The 18,224-nt window shown below is 34.0% G+C and overlaps 1 protein-coding gene across 2 annotated transcripts in view; it reads right to left on the bottom strand.

The window, feature by feature from the left end:
* Positions 1 to 3,274: 3,274 nt before the first annotated feature.
* The window catches only part of CUL3 (cullin 3), a 74,627-nt gene continuing 59,677 nt past the window's right edge, over positions 3,275 to 18,224 (bottom strand). For both annotated transcript variants that reach the window (XM_010837056.1, XM_010837057.1), the window contains 4 exons: positions 16,612 to 16,746; positions 9,867 to 10,053; positions 5,953 to 6,098; positions 3,275 to 3,744 (listed from right to left, as the gene is read on the bottom strand). In XM_010837056.1, the coding sequence (XP_010835358.1) occupies positions 3,613 to 3,744; positions 5,953 to 6,098; positions 9,867 to 10,053; positions 16,612 to 16,746 (600 nt within the window). In that variant the 3' untranslated portion in view covers positions 3,275 to 3,612. The remainder of the gene's footprint in view (positions 3,745 to 5,952; positions 6,099 to 9,866; positions 10,054 to 16,611; positions 16,747 to 18,224) is intronic.

Genomic DNA, 18,224 nt, shown 5'->3' with positions numbered 1-18,224 from the left:
ACTTTGCCAACAAAGGTCTGTCTAGTCAAGGCTATGGTTTTTCCGGTGGTCATGTATGGATGTGAGAGTTGGACTGTGAAGAAAGCTGAGTGCTGAAGAATTGATGCTTTTGAATTGTGGTGTTGGAGAAGACTCTGGAGAGTCCCTTGGACTGCAAGGAGATCCAACCAGTCCATTGTAAGCATCACCGACTTGATGGACATGAGTTTGAGTGAACTCCGGGAGTTGGTGATGGACAGGGAGGCCTGGCGTGCTGTGATTCATGGGGTCGCAAGAGTCGGACACAACTGAGCGACTGAACTGAACTGATTTTGCTAACCTGAAATGGTTTAATGTTCTTACTGATAGTGTACAAAATACTTATTGCCTGACTATATGCATCATACTGAATACATGATCTACAACTGTGGTACGTTAACTGCTCTCCTCCCTAGACTTGGACAAAAATAGCATTCATGAGATACCAGGTGATAATCAAGGCTCTAAGGCAGGCAAAGATAAAACCCTGTAATGCTTATTCAAAATATGTACTTAAAACTGCAAACAAAAACAGCATTATTTGGAATGAACATACAATTATTTTCTAGAACTGGGAACTAAATACTTAGAAAGCTGAGATCATGCAAACTAGTCTCCTAGGGATGCAGACGTAATTGCAAGATCACTGCCTGTCACCTAAGCCTTTCCTGCTACCCAATGTACATTCTGGCGGCATCATCAGTGCTTTGCTGACAAGATTTTTGCCAAGAGAATACACCAGCGTCTTTGGGGGTGGTGGTGATACCGGTCTATGTTTACAGTGCTAGATGGGTGATTTTAGTATATTCTTTAGCAAGAAATACATCCCTCTCCCGCCCCCTTTTAAAATTCACTGACATAAGAACCTTACAATCACAACCACAGTTTATTTTGTGAGGCTGTGTGTTCCCTAATTGCAATGAGTTTTCAATCTTTAAATAATATAACTATATAACAATTCAAAATAAACACTGTCCTGGATTCAAAAATGATAGCAGAGAATTACAATTAAACAAGTGAACAAAGAGTACATCATTTTTGCAGTTGAAAAACTATGTATCCATCCTCCTTAAAATTCTTCAAGTCACCAATATCTATTCACATCAACAGGATTAAATGAATGGTTAGGATCATTGTTTGAGATTAAGACATTAAAAAACAAAGAAGAAAAACAGCATGAATGACCTCTCCTGAAAAGAAAGCAACGTCAAAATGTATCACTATGAGCTTTATGAACTAAAATAAAGCTAATGCACTAAAACATTTAAAACATGTTGGGTGATCCAATTGTGTTTTTCAGTACAGCATCATTTTCTGACCATTCAACTCAATTGCAATTGACTGAAATGCAACTGAATGCAAAATGGGTGCATTCGCTGACTGTTCAACTGCAATCGAGAAATGTTTTAATGTATTTATAAGCATTTAGAAGCATAGATATCAAACCTGTTCTCCAAAACTAACAAGTGTGTCTCTGAATTCTACATGTGATTTGTATATCCATACTTGAGACAATGATACAAATTTAACTTGACTGATTTTTAATTCAAACCACAACCTAAATTTTTGTTTTAATGTCTCATTTAGACTTCAAATGGAAGTTTTTACATCTTTCATATTAACTTGACAGTATTCTATTCCCTAAAGTTTTATATATATATATATATCAATCATTTAATTAGAAACTGAGACCAATAAAAAAAAATAATGAAATGTGCAATACCAGTATTTTCTTGTAGATAAACACCCTATCATTATAGAAATTCCAATTGTGTAGTCTGAAAGGGAAACCTTTCATCTTCCCATGTCACACCTGACTGACTACCGCTCAAGTATGGTCAAAGCATCCTGAGAATAATGTTCATGATAGCTTTCACTTGTATTTTAACTCTATCATGCAAAACTGGAAAGCACTGAGAAGAGCAGGCGGCCTGTATTTCTACAACACAAATGGAGACGAAATTAAATGCAATAAGAGCATATTTCCAAGTCTGAAAGGAAAATTATAACCCAAGACGCATGGGGAAAAAATACTGACGTGGAGTTTTTAATCCATATTAGAATTCAGTTTTAACTTGACCATAAATTTAAACAGATATCATCTTCTGAGACATACATTCTAATAAATGTATCAACAGTTTACCATAGTCAACCAAGGGTCAGTTGGTTACTCAAACTTATTAGTAACATTTCATCTTTCTATCAACAGAAATCTATAGTGGTTTGCCCCAATTACATATCTGAAACATTGTCTTATGAAAACAGAATGAAACAAAATTAAATAAAATTGAAGATAAAAATACTCTGAAGTTAAAATAAAGCAAACTATAATCCTTGGCAGATCAGTCAGGTAAAAAATATTGGTGAAAGTTGGAAGCACAGGATAACTGACGTGAATCTTCAGCACAGAGCACATCTTTGAAAACATAAAATGATGACTCTCTGGATTATAAGAGCTAAATATCCAAGAATCATCATGTTTGAAAAATATTGCTTAATCACTTTCCAAATTGCAGCTGTAAGAACTGAAGATCTTATTAAAAAATATTAAGGTAATCATATTTATTGCATCTTTAGAATGCATTCTGAAGCAGAAAATTAACAGTGCATCCCAGCTTCACCAAAATATATATATTTGAGAGGGGGAACCTAAGATATTCAGAAACAAAGTGTAGACCACATGTGCTTTTCAGAAGGGCTGAATTAAATATAACCAGCTGCCAACTTTGTGCTCTGACATACTTGAATTAGTGAGTATATGTATACTAAACTCATTTATGTTTGCCTACAATAAATGAAATAAAACACTGCCCTATACAATCCACTATTAGCAGTGAGTACAACAGCAAAAAATTATTGTACAATTTATACATACTAAAATATTTTCTTTCTCTAGAAATAATGCAGAACAAAACCTAATCATTGTTAAGAATTTGGGACATCTCAAATTACAGTAGGGAAAAATCAAATCAGGGTGTGTACTGAGCCCAAAACAAAGGTTCCTGGTCATAAGGCTATTAGATTAGTAAGTGCAAGTGGTAGAATAAAGCATGCTCAAATTTTATGCTTGGGTCTCTGTATATAATCAAACCTTTAAATTAAACAAGACGAGCTAAAGAAATGCCTTAAGCAGAGCGAGATAACTGGGAATCGTGTCACTGCTTTTACCATTATTGTTACCCAACTTATACAATGTGCAAAGTGCTAAGCAACGCTACAAAAACACAATTATATGAACACTGAAGACCTGGGGAAATGAAATCCAACAATTTTTATTTTAATGAGCTGTATTTTCTAAATTTTGTTTTATTTTTTCCTGTTTTCATACAGTATTGAAAACAAAACTCAGCACATTCACATTTTCCCGAGGAACTGTAAAGATGATCTCTACAGGGATAAACGCTGTAAAGCCTGAAGCTCAATCAACTGATGTTGAAAACTCTCAAAGGGAGTAAAGGCTTGATCTGAATGGTCTAGAACATGTACTGTAATTTAATAGAAGAGATGGTCGTCTTAATATTTAATGATTTAAAAGAACTTCCCAGTCCATGCGAAGAGTACAGTCCAATAATAAATCAAGTTTCTGAACGCATTTTATGCTACATATGTGTATACTTTGCGATCCTCAGGTGTTCGTGCCAAATATTCTCTCTCAATAAGTCCTTCAATACGTTTTTTAATAACAACTGGACTTGGTAAGAATCGAGCCTTCAACTGCTGAGTTACCTAAAAGAGAAGGTTAAAAAATAAACTAATTTCTACCAGAAAATCGGAAACAAAAAATATTTCCATATAAACACACAATTATCTTTGAAAAGAAATTGCACCATTTTAAGACTCAGATCAAACTTCAGTAATTTGATTATGAAAATTAAAAATGATACTATTGAAAACGTCCTGTGTGGCTGGCTAGAACATATCTCCTCATATGAGGATGTGAATGCTCAAATGGATTAGTAGATGAATTGGAATATGTTCATATCAATTTATACAACCTTATAGTTTATCCACTTTGAAGCTATAATTTAATGCCTTCTAAGTTACTATCCTAATTCAGAGATTCAAATTCCAGCTCTCTCACTAGCTCTGGGTCCTTGGGAAATTATTAACCTCATCAAGTTGTGTGTATTAAATGAGTTAATAGATGTGATGCAGAATAATGGGTTGTCCCACAGTTAAGTGCTACTGTTAGTATTCTTTTCTTCAACAGCTGTCAGGATTTCAGGTCTTGTTACATCAGTAATAACCAAACAGTAACTCCAGCACAGTAGCTGCAACCTGAGTATACACTCTATATATATGTCAGTTTTATATATATTTATTTGATACTCTTAACCCTGCAAAGTTGGCTGTCTCAATTTACAAAAGTGGAAAATAAGCCAGAGAAGACAAATGATAAGTTGTAAGTAGCAAAGAGAACCAGAAGAGATGAGAATCTAAATCTTTCTGATCTTGCCTCCTTCTTTCATGTAAGATCACTTTAGCTACACTTGCAACAGTACCTTCAACTCCCTGATTCCTTTGGTTCTATTCCATAAGCACCCATTCCAGAACACTCCAAAAGCCACTATTCAGTCCTTTACTAAGTTGTAGTTTTTATACCTTTTGTGTAGACCTGGAGTCAACAAATTGCACCCTACAGGCAAATACAGCCCACTGCCTGTTGTAAATTTTTCCTGGAACAGCCACCCTCATTTGTTATCTGTGGGTGCTTTCATGCTACAACTGGCCATTTAAAAAAGGCTGCCAATCTCTGCTACAGACTGATAACACAAATTTATAGTATTCAAGTATAGCAAGTTTCCAAGCACCATAAACTCACATCCTGTTTTACGTAAGAAAAGAAGTCATTTTCATTTGAAACTCCTCTAACTCCCACCACATTGCACTTAACCAGTTTATCCAAGCATGTATCCACCTTTCATTAGAACCACCCCTGCCTCCTGCCCTGGGTTTCAGGAAGAGGTATTCAGTAGCATTCATTAACATTGACTGCCTGTGCGTTCTCTACACAATTCTCTTGTCTTTCTTTTTCTAGACTTTAGTACATCAATTATCCCTCATCCCTGTTCTTTCCTTTTGTTTTTAAGCATCCTTTCTTTATCCTTAGACTATAAATGCAACACAAGGTGTTCCGTGTTCCCATTTGAAAAAAAACTGTTCAGATGCCCTCATCTCAACACATAATCCTCTAGATGTTCTTCTTCGTGCCCTTTCCCACAAGACAGCATCCCAAAGGACAAGCCACTCACTTGGTGGTTTCAGCTCCATTTATTCTCAAGGCACTGCCACCAAATGCTCACTCTTACCAGTCCAATGAAAATGGGAAAACTAATCAGTCACCTAATTGCCAACACATATTAAATGTTTACTTGATTTGGTTTTTAAATGATTTTCGAAATTACTAACTGACCACTCACCCATAATTCTCTTCCTTTGTCAACATAATACAAAGTCAACTTATAAAAAAGATTTTAACTGACCTGTGGAACACAGCAGTACATACCCACTCCCTTTTCAGTTAAAGAAACCAACCTCTATCTAGACAATCAAGCTAGGGGCCTAAGAGTCACCTCCACTCCTCTTTTTCATTTCCCATGCTGTCAATTTCTCTTCCCATTTGTCTTCATTCGGTTCTCTATCTTCACCCAATACTTTATTCAACCCTAATCACCTCTTTCCTCACTATTTCAATGGCTTCACATAGATCTTACATCTTTACTACAAGCATGTTTGTTTTTAAGGTGTGCACATAATTTGATGCTCAGCTATGTTTAGCTATCAAGAAAGTGCCAGATGTTTAATACTGTGTGAATTGACTACAGTTTTCAAATTTGAAGATTGTATTTTAAAATACAACAGTACTTTCCTAAATTTAAGCTGTTCAAGTAATTTTGCCTTTTCCACATCAGTGCTGTCTGGAAGAGTCCTCACCTCTGCTACTAACACATTGTGCTGCATCTTCTTCCTAGATTTCATTATCCGCACTATAGCAGCTTCTATCTCATGTTTTCTGTCGTCGTCTACTTTCTGCCTTGTTTCTTTCCTTTCTGGGTCGGATTCACCTTGCTTGGCAGCAACTAAAAGAGAAATAAAGACATTTACCATGTGATTATCATGCAAATTTCACACACAATGAAAAATTATTTATAAACAACCTTAACCTAAAAAAATCAATTTCAACCTCTGAATATACACTACACACATACTTCTATTCAAATAAACATACAAAAAGTACCTAATTCAAAGTTTACTGATTAAATTTAATTCTGGATTTTTCTTTTTAAATATTAGGAGCTTAAATTTATAGAGATAATAAAACAATTTTATTTTTATAGACTAGAATGATTCCTTTCCTAGAAGAAAAATGGAAGCCACATTTAGTTAGCAGTAAAATTATCAGTAAAGAATTTTCACTGCTTGTGACTTCCAGAAGTTAAGTAGTATCTTACCAATATGACTTCAAGTTAAGTCTCACCAAAACCACCTCAAATGGGAGAAACGTGGGGACTTTAAGAGGACAAAAGAGCACGTATTGCCAAGATTTAGCTAGCTAAATTAAAAAATTTTCAAGTATCACCAGAATGTCTCTTAACAAAACTCCATTTGGACACCTCATCAATTATTTAACAATTTCTTGTTATTTATCTTAGTAATTCCTAAATGTCACAATATCACTAATTTGGCTCCAAAATCACTGGGGAGGGTGACCACAGACATGAAATTAAAAGACACTTGCTCCTTGGAATACAAGTAATGACAAACCTAGACAGCACATTAAAAAGCAGAGACATTCTTTGCCTACAAAATCCATATAGTCAAAGCTATGGTTCTTCCAAGTAATCACAGAGATATGAGAGCTGGACAATAAAAAAGGCTGAGTACCGAAGAACTGATGCTTTAACTGTGGTGTTGGAGAAGACTCTTGAGTCCCTTGGAATGCAAGGAGATCAAACCAGTCAATCCTAAAGGAATCAACCCTGAATATTTTTACTGGAAGGACTGATGCTGAACCTGAAGCTCCAATACTCTGGCCGCCTGATGTGATGATCCGACTAACTGGAAAAGACCCTGATGCTAGGAAAGACTGAGGGCAGGAGGAGAAGGGGGCGACAGAGGGTGAAATGGTTGGATGGCATCACTGACTCAATGGACATGAGTTTGAGCAAACTCCGGGAGATAGTGAAAAACAGGGAAGCCTGGCATGCTGCAGTCCGTGGGGTCACAGAGTCGGACCTGACTGAGCAACTGAACAACAATGTAAACTACATTCCACTCTTGCAGAGTAGTCTTGTCTTACTGTGTTATTCCCCAGTCTTCAAGCCAACTTCTCAAGAATTAAGTATACAAGTTCTTTCTCTTATAATTTGCTCTAATTGAAGTAGCAGAGAAACAAAGTGGTAACTGATGCAGTTTATTTGGTTACCAACAGTAGACAGATGTGAAGTTTCTGGAGTAAAAACTGAAATATTACAAAGAACCACATAAAATATTGCTGACTTAGGCCTGGGCACACCCATGAGACAGCAGACTATAATTCAGAAGATCATTCTGGTGTGCCCATTCAGTTATTTCTAATTAGAATTCCTTGGTTAAGAATTCTACTTTCAGGGTCTTCTCCCAAGTTATCCACAAACTAACAAGAAAAAGAATAAAATTAGATTAAAATGCTCAACTAAAGGAGAAAAATGCTTTTCTTCAATAATTCCATACCATAAGGGGAAAAACAAAGATAGAGACACTGGTTTAAATAGAACTAAAGAAACATTAAAATCACTGTAATGTGGAGCTCTTGAGTGAATCCTGGACCCAAAAAATAAGATCATGAAAATTAGACAACCGTGGACATGCAAATATGGGTAATGCATATAGATGTTTGGAATTTCTAATTAATTTCTAGGTCTGATATAGTACAACAATTTTGTGGTAAAATCTTAATTCTGAGATAAGTATATACTCAAGTATTTAAGGGATAAGTGCTATGATGTTTGCAAATTATGTTATGATGTTTGCAAATTAAGTCCAAACGCTGTAGGAACTATAAATATATATGAACGCAGAGGGAGAATGGGAAGGTAGAAATAAAGGTGCTTAAACAAATGTGGCAAAATTTAATTGAGTATCTATTACAGCATTTTTCACTTTTTCTGCTGATGTGAAAATAGATAAAACAGTGGAGGGAAAAAATTTTTTAACAACTCACTTAGTTCATCTAAATTTGGTCACCTAAATAAATATACTCCAAGACTGTGGATTATGTTTTTAAAAACGTGAGGACAGAGCTCACTCCCAGACCCTGGCATAATATTATGTGTTTAAGAGAAGCATAAAAAGGATATTTGCTGCGTAAGTGGGTACGTAAGTATCTAGATGTATCAGGAGAAATATACTTAGCACCAGAGAGAAAATTTGAACTTCCACAAAAATCAGTAAGAGCCAAGATAATCTAAGTACCATTTCAAAAATAAAACATATTTTTCTTTACGGAATTTGATAGCTGAAAAGAATTGTAAAAAGGGTCATCTAGTCAAATTTTTCATCACATTTAACTGTATTTCATACTATATACTTAACACCAAAAATTAAAAATCTATGAAGAAGACTTTTAAAAATAATCATAATACTACCTGACAATATTAGCTGGGCATGATAGAATCTTGAATTACAAAGACATTTATTTAGGATTAAGCAGGCTGAGGCTAGGTAATTCAGATCTGTATCACCACACATCCTTCAAATCTGAGATACAAGTAACTTCTGAAATCCAAAACCTACCTCTGCCCAAAACTGCAGTCTTATGTCTTACACTAGTGAAAAAGATATTTTATTCCACAACCACTCTTTAGCACTGTTCTATTTTTTAACATACATCTGTGTCCCAAACATAGGGATCAATGATATGGTTTCCAATGAATAAACAAAGTAGTCATGGCTGTAAAAAGATACCACTTTGCTGTGAAAAAAATATCCTATTTAGAGTCAAAAAGAAAAACTAAACTGTATACACAAAGTTCTTAAATCAGTGTATTCTGGCAATCAACTGTATACTTAATATTAAAAAAATTTTAACACTATCTTTTATTATTAATATATAAAAATCAGAAAAGTGAAGTCATTTTAAATGCTTAACTTATTTTAAAATATGGTTTTATTACACAGATACATTACATGTATTGGATAAATTATCACTGGGAAGCTCACCTAAAAACCAGGTAGCAAGCAACACTAAGACTTTTAAATATTCAGCAAAGGTGAAGTACCTTTTTGCCTTCTTAAATACATAGAAAATATACACCTTACACTGTTAAATATACAATAGATAGGATGTTTACTGTCATCCTAAAAAAAGCTGAAGCAAAAACTGTTCACAACAGAGTTATCTCTGTTTTTAAATTAGAGAAATCATATGGGTTTTTAAAGTTTTGAAATTTAACAAATATTTATCAGAATATAAACAGCTGCATCTAAAGATTAAATTTTAAATAGATAACTCACAATTTTGAAAAATTTGTACATCAGTTTTAAAAACAGACTTCACTATTTGTTAACCAGTTAAAAACAATTTTTTTATAAGAAAACATTCATAAAATTGTATTTCACTTGCTGAAAACCATATGAAAACAATACTTGTTCACACTATGAATTACTTTTTCAAATGCTTACTGAACTTGGATTCAACTGCATTTTGACAGGAACATACAATGATAAAAGTCACTTTATCTTGTAAGTCTATGTATCATGCAGCACACAGAAAAACATTACTTTTTAAAAAATAGAAATCCAACATTAAGAACTTCTAAGAAAAAATATGTATGTAATTTTTAAGAGAAAAAGATAATTTCAGATACCTGTTTGAATCTTGACTCTGTGTAGTTTGGATGTGAACTGATCATTAACTGTAAATATGTGACCATTTTCTATCTCCTTTGACTTGGGCTCCTTGGTGAGGACCCGCTGTGTTGGTTTACCACAGGCGAGGGATTGCAGGGCTCTAACAAGTTCTCGTTCAGGGATATCTGTCTCCTGTTGAATTTCCTGAAATTTCACCAGATTAACAGAGTTTAACAGGCCAGATTAACAGTGCGAAAGATTAAAATAGTTAATTAGTAAGTAAAATTGACCAGGCAATAGTTAAGAGAGTTAATTCCATTTAAGAAATAATTCACAACAAAAATCTTTCTATTATGACACTTCACTAAAATCTCACTTATTTGAACACACTAGAGAAAAAGGTGGTTCAAGTCACTGAACATGGAAAAGCTATGTTTTTTCCTGCAGGGATATAAAGCCCAGTCTAAGAATGTCATCCAACAGAGATTAGTAGGGGCCTACTTTAAAATTTAGGTAAAAATAAAGTGTTAACCAACATACTAATGCTAACTTTAGAAACAGTCTACAATCTTCCTCCCAAGTTTATCCATACTACTCTTTGCTTAGCAACTTTTTCCTAGAAATAACCAAAGTATACCATCAAAAATTTACAATCCAAGTTGACCATATTTACTGCCTGTATAACCAAATGAAAAAAAATTTAAATACTTGGTAATTTATATTAAACATGAAAAGCAGTAAATTCGTTGTATACTTTTTTATGTCAGTGGGACAGGAAGAGAATTGTACATGTATATGATATACATCGACAGGTACTGCATGGCTCAAGTCTTCACATTGGGATGTATCATTTTGATTCACTGTATAAGGCTGTTTTTTCCCCTCAAATGGAGCACAGGAAGAATGGGCATAAAGACGGTGTTATTTAGACTGTGTAACCGATCTGGAGCAAGTCGTCGTCCTTTCACAAGATCCTGAGGAAGAGTTTTAGGCTTTTTCAGAGGACTACAGGTAGGTGAGGACTGAGAGACATGTCAGTTTTAGTGGTGATGATGCACATCCCTTAGCTTCCAATGATCTCAGTATGTCTACAAACTTTAGACACATCAATGTCAATCCTAGCAAATTAAATACGTGCTCTTAATAAACAATGTTAATTTTAATTATTATGTACATGCTAAAAGTGGCTTATTTATATTATTGTTTAACCAGAGTCAAAGAACCAGAAATGCCTTTTTAGGTAGAAATTCATGTTCCATCAATAAATTGGACAGTGTCAAATCTCTATTATCTCAATAGATCAGTGGAATTTGATTATGATTTTGCATTTGATATGACATATGGAACTACTCTCTTTCCATTCTCACAAATGAATTAGCAGTTATTTCAATTCCATTTATTAGAAATGGCAAATTTATCACATCCCAAACACTTCTGTATGTAACACTCTGTTTCTGGACTCTGTTTTGTTCAAATTGAGTTATTTGTTCACACATGTTAAAAACAATTTTAACTTCGAGTTATGTTTGGGTATTAAGACATATTCCTTTTCCTCTCACTGGGCTTTCCCATCTCCAAACCCCTGCCCCTCCTTGCCTATTCTTGTGCATTCTCTTGACCAGACGAATTTTGGGATCAGTTGTCAAATTTCATAGAAAATAAATCTACAGGTTTGGATTGAGACACTGAATTTATAGGTGACTTAAAAAAAAACCAAACAAATTCCTTTATAACACATAGCTTTCTCATTCAGATACATTTACCCTTCCGTATTCTTTTCTCTTATTGCCTTTTTGGTTTAAGTCTTGTACTTTCTGTGTTTAGAATGATTCCCAGAAAGATTATAATTATTAAAATATCTCTTTCCTCATGTTATTTTCCAATTAATTCTGATGCAGAGAGAAGGGACTTACTAACAGTAAGTCTGATTTATAGAAAGATTTTTCAACCCCAAATTCTCCTCAAAAAATAATTTCTTAGTTATTATACTTGACAGTCATACTGTCTATAAACTTTGTCAACTCTTGATATTTGTAAATTTCATTCCCTTTTCTTTTTTAGTGTGTTCATTAGGACCTGCAGAACAAGGCTGGACAGTAGGAGTAAAGGCAGGTATAAATTGTTCCTAACCTTAAGGGGAAGGTGTCTAATATTTTAATACTAATTACTGCTTCCTTATTAGATCTCTCATTAGGTACACCTTTATGCCATTAAGGTACCTTTTCTATTCTTAGGTGGCTAAGAGTGCCCCATCTGGAATTAAGAAATCAGGACTGACCTTTCTCATATGCTTTGCGTACATCCATAGACATCATTGATTTTTCTCCTTGAACTGATGTCTGCTCAGTTAATTGTATTATTATTATAAAATCTCAATAGCTCTCTGTTGACAAACTCCTTCTCTGTATTCCAGGAAGAAACCCCACTTGGACAGGGTAGATTATTATTTCAATACACTGCTGAATATAACCTGCTAATAATATTTTATTTAAGATTTGTATATTTATTTTGAATAACCTATAGCTTCCTTATCTTTTTTGTATTTTCCTAGTTCAGTTTTAGTAATAAGGTTATGTAGCCTAAGGTATTTCTCAAGAACAATTTGTGTATTTTGTTTTCTGGTTCAAAGTTCCCAGTATAACTTTCAATTTTAATTTGCTGTGTTAATTCAGATCTTTGATATCCTTTTTTATTGTATAGTCAGTACATATGTGAGGGCTTTCTGTAACAATGGAGTTAACCTATTTCTCCTTGTACTTCCAATCATTTTCCTTTATGCATTGTTATGTCACAATAATGATATAATTTCTCGGTGAAATACCACTGGCGTTTAATGATTGTCTATGCAAATTCTGTCTGACATTAATTCTGCTACTGTCAATAATTAGCTTTTAGTCTCATACTCAGAAATTTTTCAAAAGTATTAATAAAGAACATTCAGAAAAACATGTATTAATATCCATACGTCTTTCAAAAATTAAATGCTAGTTACTAAAATCTAAGGTACAGACTACCATTAAACATATATTTTGGTATTTTAGCTGTTCTACATCACAATATGGACTACATTCCAAAAAATACATAAAAAGAGGAAAAAGTCTCTGCAGCCTGACTACTATGGATTAAATGTGACACTATAATAAATGCTACCTTTTGAAGGCAGTTCTCAAGATGGCCCACAGTGACCTTGGTACGTTTTAATCTTGTGTGGTCCCCTCACTTTACTGGGGTGATGTTAGTGACCAACAAAATAAGGAAGTGATAATATGTGATTTTCAAGGCTGGATCATAAAGGCACTGCAGGTTCTGCCTGGGTCTCTTGGATCACTCACTCTAGGGAAAGTTAGCCACCAAGATACAAGGACAATCGAACAGCCATGTCTGGTAAAGACCACATGGAGAGAATCTAATACCCCCTAAGTTTGGTTAACAGCCAAAACAAACTTTCCAGTCATGTGGAAAAAGGTGCATACCAACAGTATTTTCCAATCCTGACAACATTAGATGACTGAAGCCCCAGCTGACATATTAACATAACCTCATTAAAGATTCCAAGCCACAAGTCAATCAAGCCGCTCCTGAATCCCCAACCCAAAGAAACCACAAAAGATAATAAATTGTTAGTAGCTGTTTTACAACATGAAGCTGAGATTTGTTATGTTGCATTAAATAAAAAATACTCTATTTTATGGAACTCATAAAGAATATTTGAAGAGATCAGCTTCCTTTAATAATTATTAAATACTTTTAACTATCTTTTCTAATATGTGAAGATTTTTGCAAAATAGCTGTCTAATAAAACTTATGCAGCAGACTCTAAGCACACAGTGTGAATGTGTGTCATGAGCCTTTTCACCATTGCCTGGTTCGAGATGCAAGCAGAGGTTTTGGAGCCACAGGAATGGCATTTTACATATGCCACTTATGCTCAGGATTCTGGTTTGACACAGCTAAAATTTAAAATATTAGAGCAATTTTCTACTTAATTTTTCCTTCTACCTAAGTCACTTCTTGTTAAGCCTCAACAATCCCAACCAGACAGGGAAGGAGAAAAGCCTGAACCACTAAAATTACTAGCAATTCCAATAATGGTTTAAGAAAATGCATTCATGATTTTGTTTATCCTATTATTTTTACCAGCTCTTTATAAAGTAGGACTCTGAAAACCAAATCTAGTATTTATTAAGCAGCTTATTTGTTTAAAATATATTATCCATGATAGCTCCAGACTAAAACATCCAAGCTGTTATAGATAATTCAGTTCTACCTGCCTGAAAAGCTTTACAATGTTTGGGTAAGGTACTCAATACTTACTTGAAATCAATATTCTTAGGATTCAATCACATATAATTTTGTGTTTGGAAATTAAAGTTATTCCCGAAGTTAATACACACCTGGAAATTTACAAGAGCAAAATCTCTTGGCTTAGCCACTGACTTAAAACACTAAGGTTTCAAAATATTTCTCTGAAGCATTATCATGTAAAAATAGTCATCTCTGAACTATATTATCATCACATAAAGAGAATATGAGTATTAAAATAGGCCTAGAATTTAATTGTTCATTTCAAATTTAAAACTTCCAATGTTCACCTGTATCTGAAAAGTCTTTTTCAATTAAGTGTAAAAATGGCAGTAACTCTACAGCTTTTAAAATATTCATTATCTTTCATTTAAACTTAATTTAAAAATATCACATGATCCTCATTTCAACTCCAACCTACTCATTAAACATATGGGAAAAGACTAACTGAATATAATTCAATCAAATCATGACTTAATGGGAGAAAAAAGTAATAAGAAGTATATTTTTATAGTTACTCTACAAGAAGAAAGTTGACACTATCAAGATAGTGTAAAATTACCAAAAGGACAGACAGAAACTAATGAAACAGAGATCAGAGTGTGTAAAAATACATACATATGGTCAACTGATTTTATTTTTTCTAAATAAAGGGGCTAAGGTAATTCAATGAGAAAAGAATAGTTAGTGCTTTTGACAGATGATGTTGAATGAACAAGTGAATATATGTGGGCAGAGGAAATAATTCTTAATCCTTCCTATAACCATACCAAAAAAATTAACTTGAAATTGATCATACATCTAAATGCAAAAAGCTAAAACTATAAATCACTTAGAAGAAAATGTAGAAGAAAATCTTTGAAACCACACAACAGCCAATAATTTCTTAGACTATCAAAAGTACAAACCATAAAACAGCGGCTACTGGACTTTGTCAATATTAAAAAGTTCTGCTCTTAGTAAAATTAAGAAAATAAAAGGGCAAATAACAGACTGTGAGAAAATATTCATAGTACACAGAGGTGACAAAGGATCTGTATCCAAACCTTATAAAGAATTTTTAAACAACCCAATAAAGTTATATGAACAAAGAACTCATCAAACAAGACACATTAAGTGGCACATGAATTAACAAAAAAATGGTCATCACCATTAGCAATCAAAGTAAGAAATTAAATTCACAACGAATAGGTATAATTGCACACTAGCTAAAATGGCTAAAATTTAAAAGACTGAGAATATTAGATTTCGGAGAATATGTGGGGCAAGCAGAACTCTCCTACATTGCTGGTAGAAATGGAAAAAGTAAAATCACTCCAGGATGCAGCCTGGTAGGTCAGTGGTCTGTGATGACCTAGAAGGGTGGGATGGGCGTGGGAGAGAGGCTTAATCAAGGGGTAGAGGATCTATGTATACATACAGCTTGATTCATGCTATGCTGCAGAAACAATACAACACTGTAAAGCAATTATACTCCTCAATTAAAAAAATAATCGTTTTCAAAAATTGGATTTGCAAAGCACAGTAGTGCAAAGTGCAAAAAAAATTTAAACATACAGCTCTATTCACTACGATCTAAATTCAACCCAACAATCGAAATGCCTATCAAGAGGTGAGTGGATAAAGAAACCATAACAGATCCATGTACCAGAGTTATCACTCAGCAATAAAAATAAACTACTGAACTATATACTCAACAACATAGATTAATCTTAAAAATACTAGACTATGTAAAAGAAGCTGGAAAAAAGTGATATGTATCATTTGGTTCCAATTATAAGAAATTCTAGAAACCCAAACCTAATTTACATTGATACAAAGCAGACAACTGGCTGCCTGAGTCTGGAGATACTGTGAGGGAAATGACTGCAACAGAGTATAAAAATTTGGGGAAGATATTCTATGGGGGCTTCCCTGGTGGCTAGGTGGTAAAGAATCCAACCGCCAATGTAGGAAATGTGGGTTCCATCCCTGGGTGGGGAATATGCCCTGGAGAAGCAAAGGGCAAACCATTTCAGTACTCTTGTCTGAAAATTTCCATGGACAGAGGAGCCCGGCAGGCTACAGTACACAGGGTCACAAAAGAGTTAGATACAACTTAGTGACTGAACAACCAAATAATATTCTGTATCTTGAGTTCAGTGTTTGTTACAGAGGTGCATATATCTGTTAAAACTCATCAAACTGTGAACTTAGATGGAGTTATGTTTTACTATATAAAACGTACTATTTCAACAAAGTTGACTTAAAAAACCAAATGAAACATGACCCAAGAAGCATATAACGTTCATAGTTTCATGGTTCCATGGTCCAATTTTACGCTATACATATTTCTCCGATTATATTCTGAAAGGTTATTACTCAGATCCTTTTCAATAATAATTCTGCATTAGGTTATTCAAACAAGAAAAAGACTCAAGTAACAACACAACAAGGTAAAATCCACAAACCAACCCATACCTCAAATGTGTATTTTTCTCTATTATTGAAAAGCATTAATATGGTCATCTGGAAAGTGGAGACTTGCAATATATGCTTCCGTGTATTAGAGCCAGTTACTTGTGCGCCTCCAACGCCAACTTCAGATCCATCTTCCTGTTTAATTTTTAAACATAAAAATAGAACCAAGATATAATTATCTTCTGATAAGTTTACCAGTATGTTTGTGAAATAAGCTCTGCATTGCCCAAACCCGCTTTAACAAAATGACAGGACTCATTCCTACATAAAAAAGAAATGTTATTTTAAAAGTGTATATGTATATATGTGTGTGTAAACACACACACACACACAGTCTTTATTTGGGACTGTCTCATTTTTTCCCATTATGAACACGCTAATGTATCTGAACAAGTAATGAATCAATAATTCTTTTTATTTATAGCTAAAATTTATGGTAATAGGACATACAAGGATAAAACTGGACTTTTAAGATATCACTGCCATTATACTGCCACCCTAAGTAATAGGGCTAGGTTTCTTTTTGCATGATCTGATCATTGTAAGAGATTAAATAATAGCATAGGGTGGAGAGGGGGGAATCTGTCATCCTTAAAGCCTATTGCTGCTCTATGATTTAAAAGTACAAATTTAGTCCTCAATAATTAACATATGAATTATCTTTTCAAAACCTACTTATCTGTTTAATAAAACTGCAGAAGCTAACATGATTATTTAAGAAAAAACCTTTTCCTTAAAAAGAAGCAATCAAGCAAGAAGAATTAAAAGCTGAGTGAGCCTCGGTAAATTCAAAAAAATAGAAATCATTCCAAGCATCTTTTTTGACCACAATGCAGTAAGATTAGATCTTAATTACAGGAGAAAAACTATTAAAAATTCCAACATATGGAGGCTGAACAACACGCTGCTGAACAACCAACAAATCACAGAAGAAATCAAAAAAAGAAATCAAAATTTGCATAGAAACTAATGAAAATGAAAACACAACAACCCAAAACCTATGGGACACTTTAAAAGCAGTCCTAAGGGGAAAGTTCATAGCAATATAGGCATACCTCAAGAAACAAGAAAAAAGTCAAATAAATAACCTAACCCGACACCTAAAGCAACTAGAAAAGGAAGAAATGAAGAACCCCAGGGTTAGTAAAAGGAAAGAAATGTTAAAAATTAGGGCAGAAATAAATGCAAAAGAAACAAAAGAGACCATAGCAAAGATCAACAAAGCCAAAAGCTGGTTCTTTGAAAGGATAAATAAAATTGACAAACCATTAGCCAGACTCATCAAGAAACAAAGGGAGAAAAATCAAATCAATAAAATTAGAAATGAAAATGGAGAGATCACAACAGACAACACAGAAATACAAAGGATCTTAAGAGACTACTATCAACAATTATATGCCAAGAAAATGGACAACGTGGAAGAAATGGACAAATTCTTAGAAAAGTACAACTTTCCAAAACTCGACCAGGAAGAAATAGAAAATCTTAACAGACCCATCACAAGCACGGAAATTGAAACTGTAATCAAAAATCTTCCAGCAAACAAAAGCCCAGGTCCAGACGGCTTCACAGCTGAATTCTACCAAAAATTTAGAGAAGAGCTAACACCTGTC

This window comes from Bison bison, unplaced genomic scaffold (assembly GCF_000754665.1).
Source record: "Bison bison bison isolate TAMUID 2011002044 unplaced genomic scaffold, Bison_UMD1.0 scf7180017864068, whole genome shotgun sequence".
NCBI classification, from domain to species: Eukaryota; Metazoa; Chordata; class Mammalia; order Artiodactyla; family Bovidae; genus Bison; species Bison bison.
Note: the sequence above shows the minus strand (reverse complement) of the source record. Positions and strands in the feature narration are given on the sequence as shown.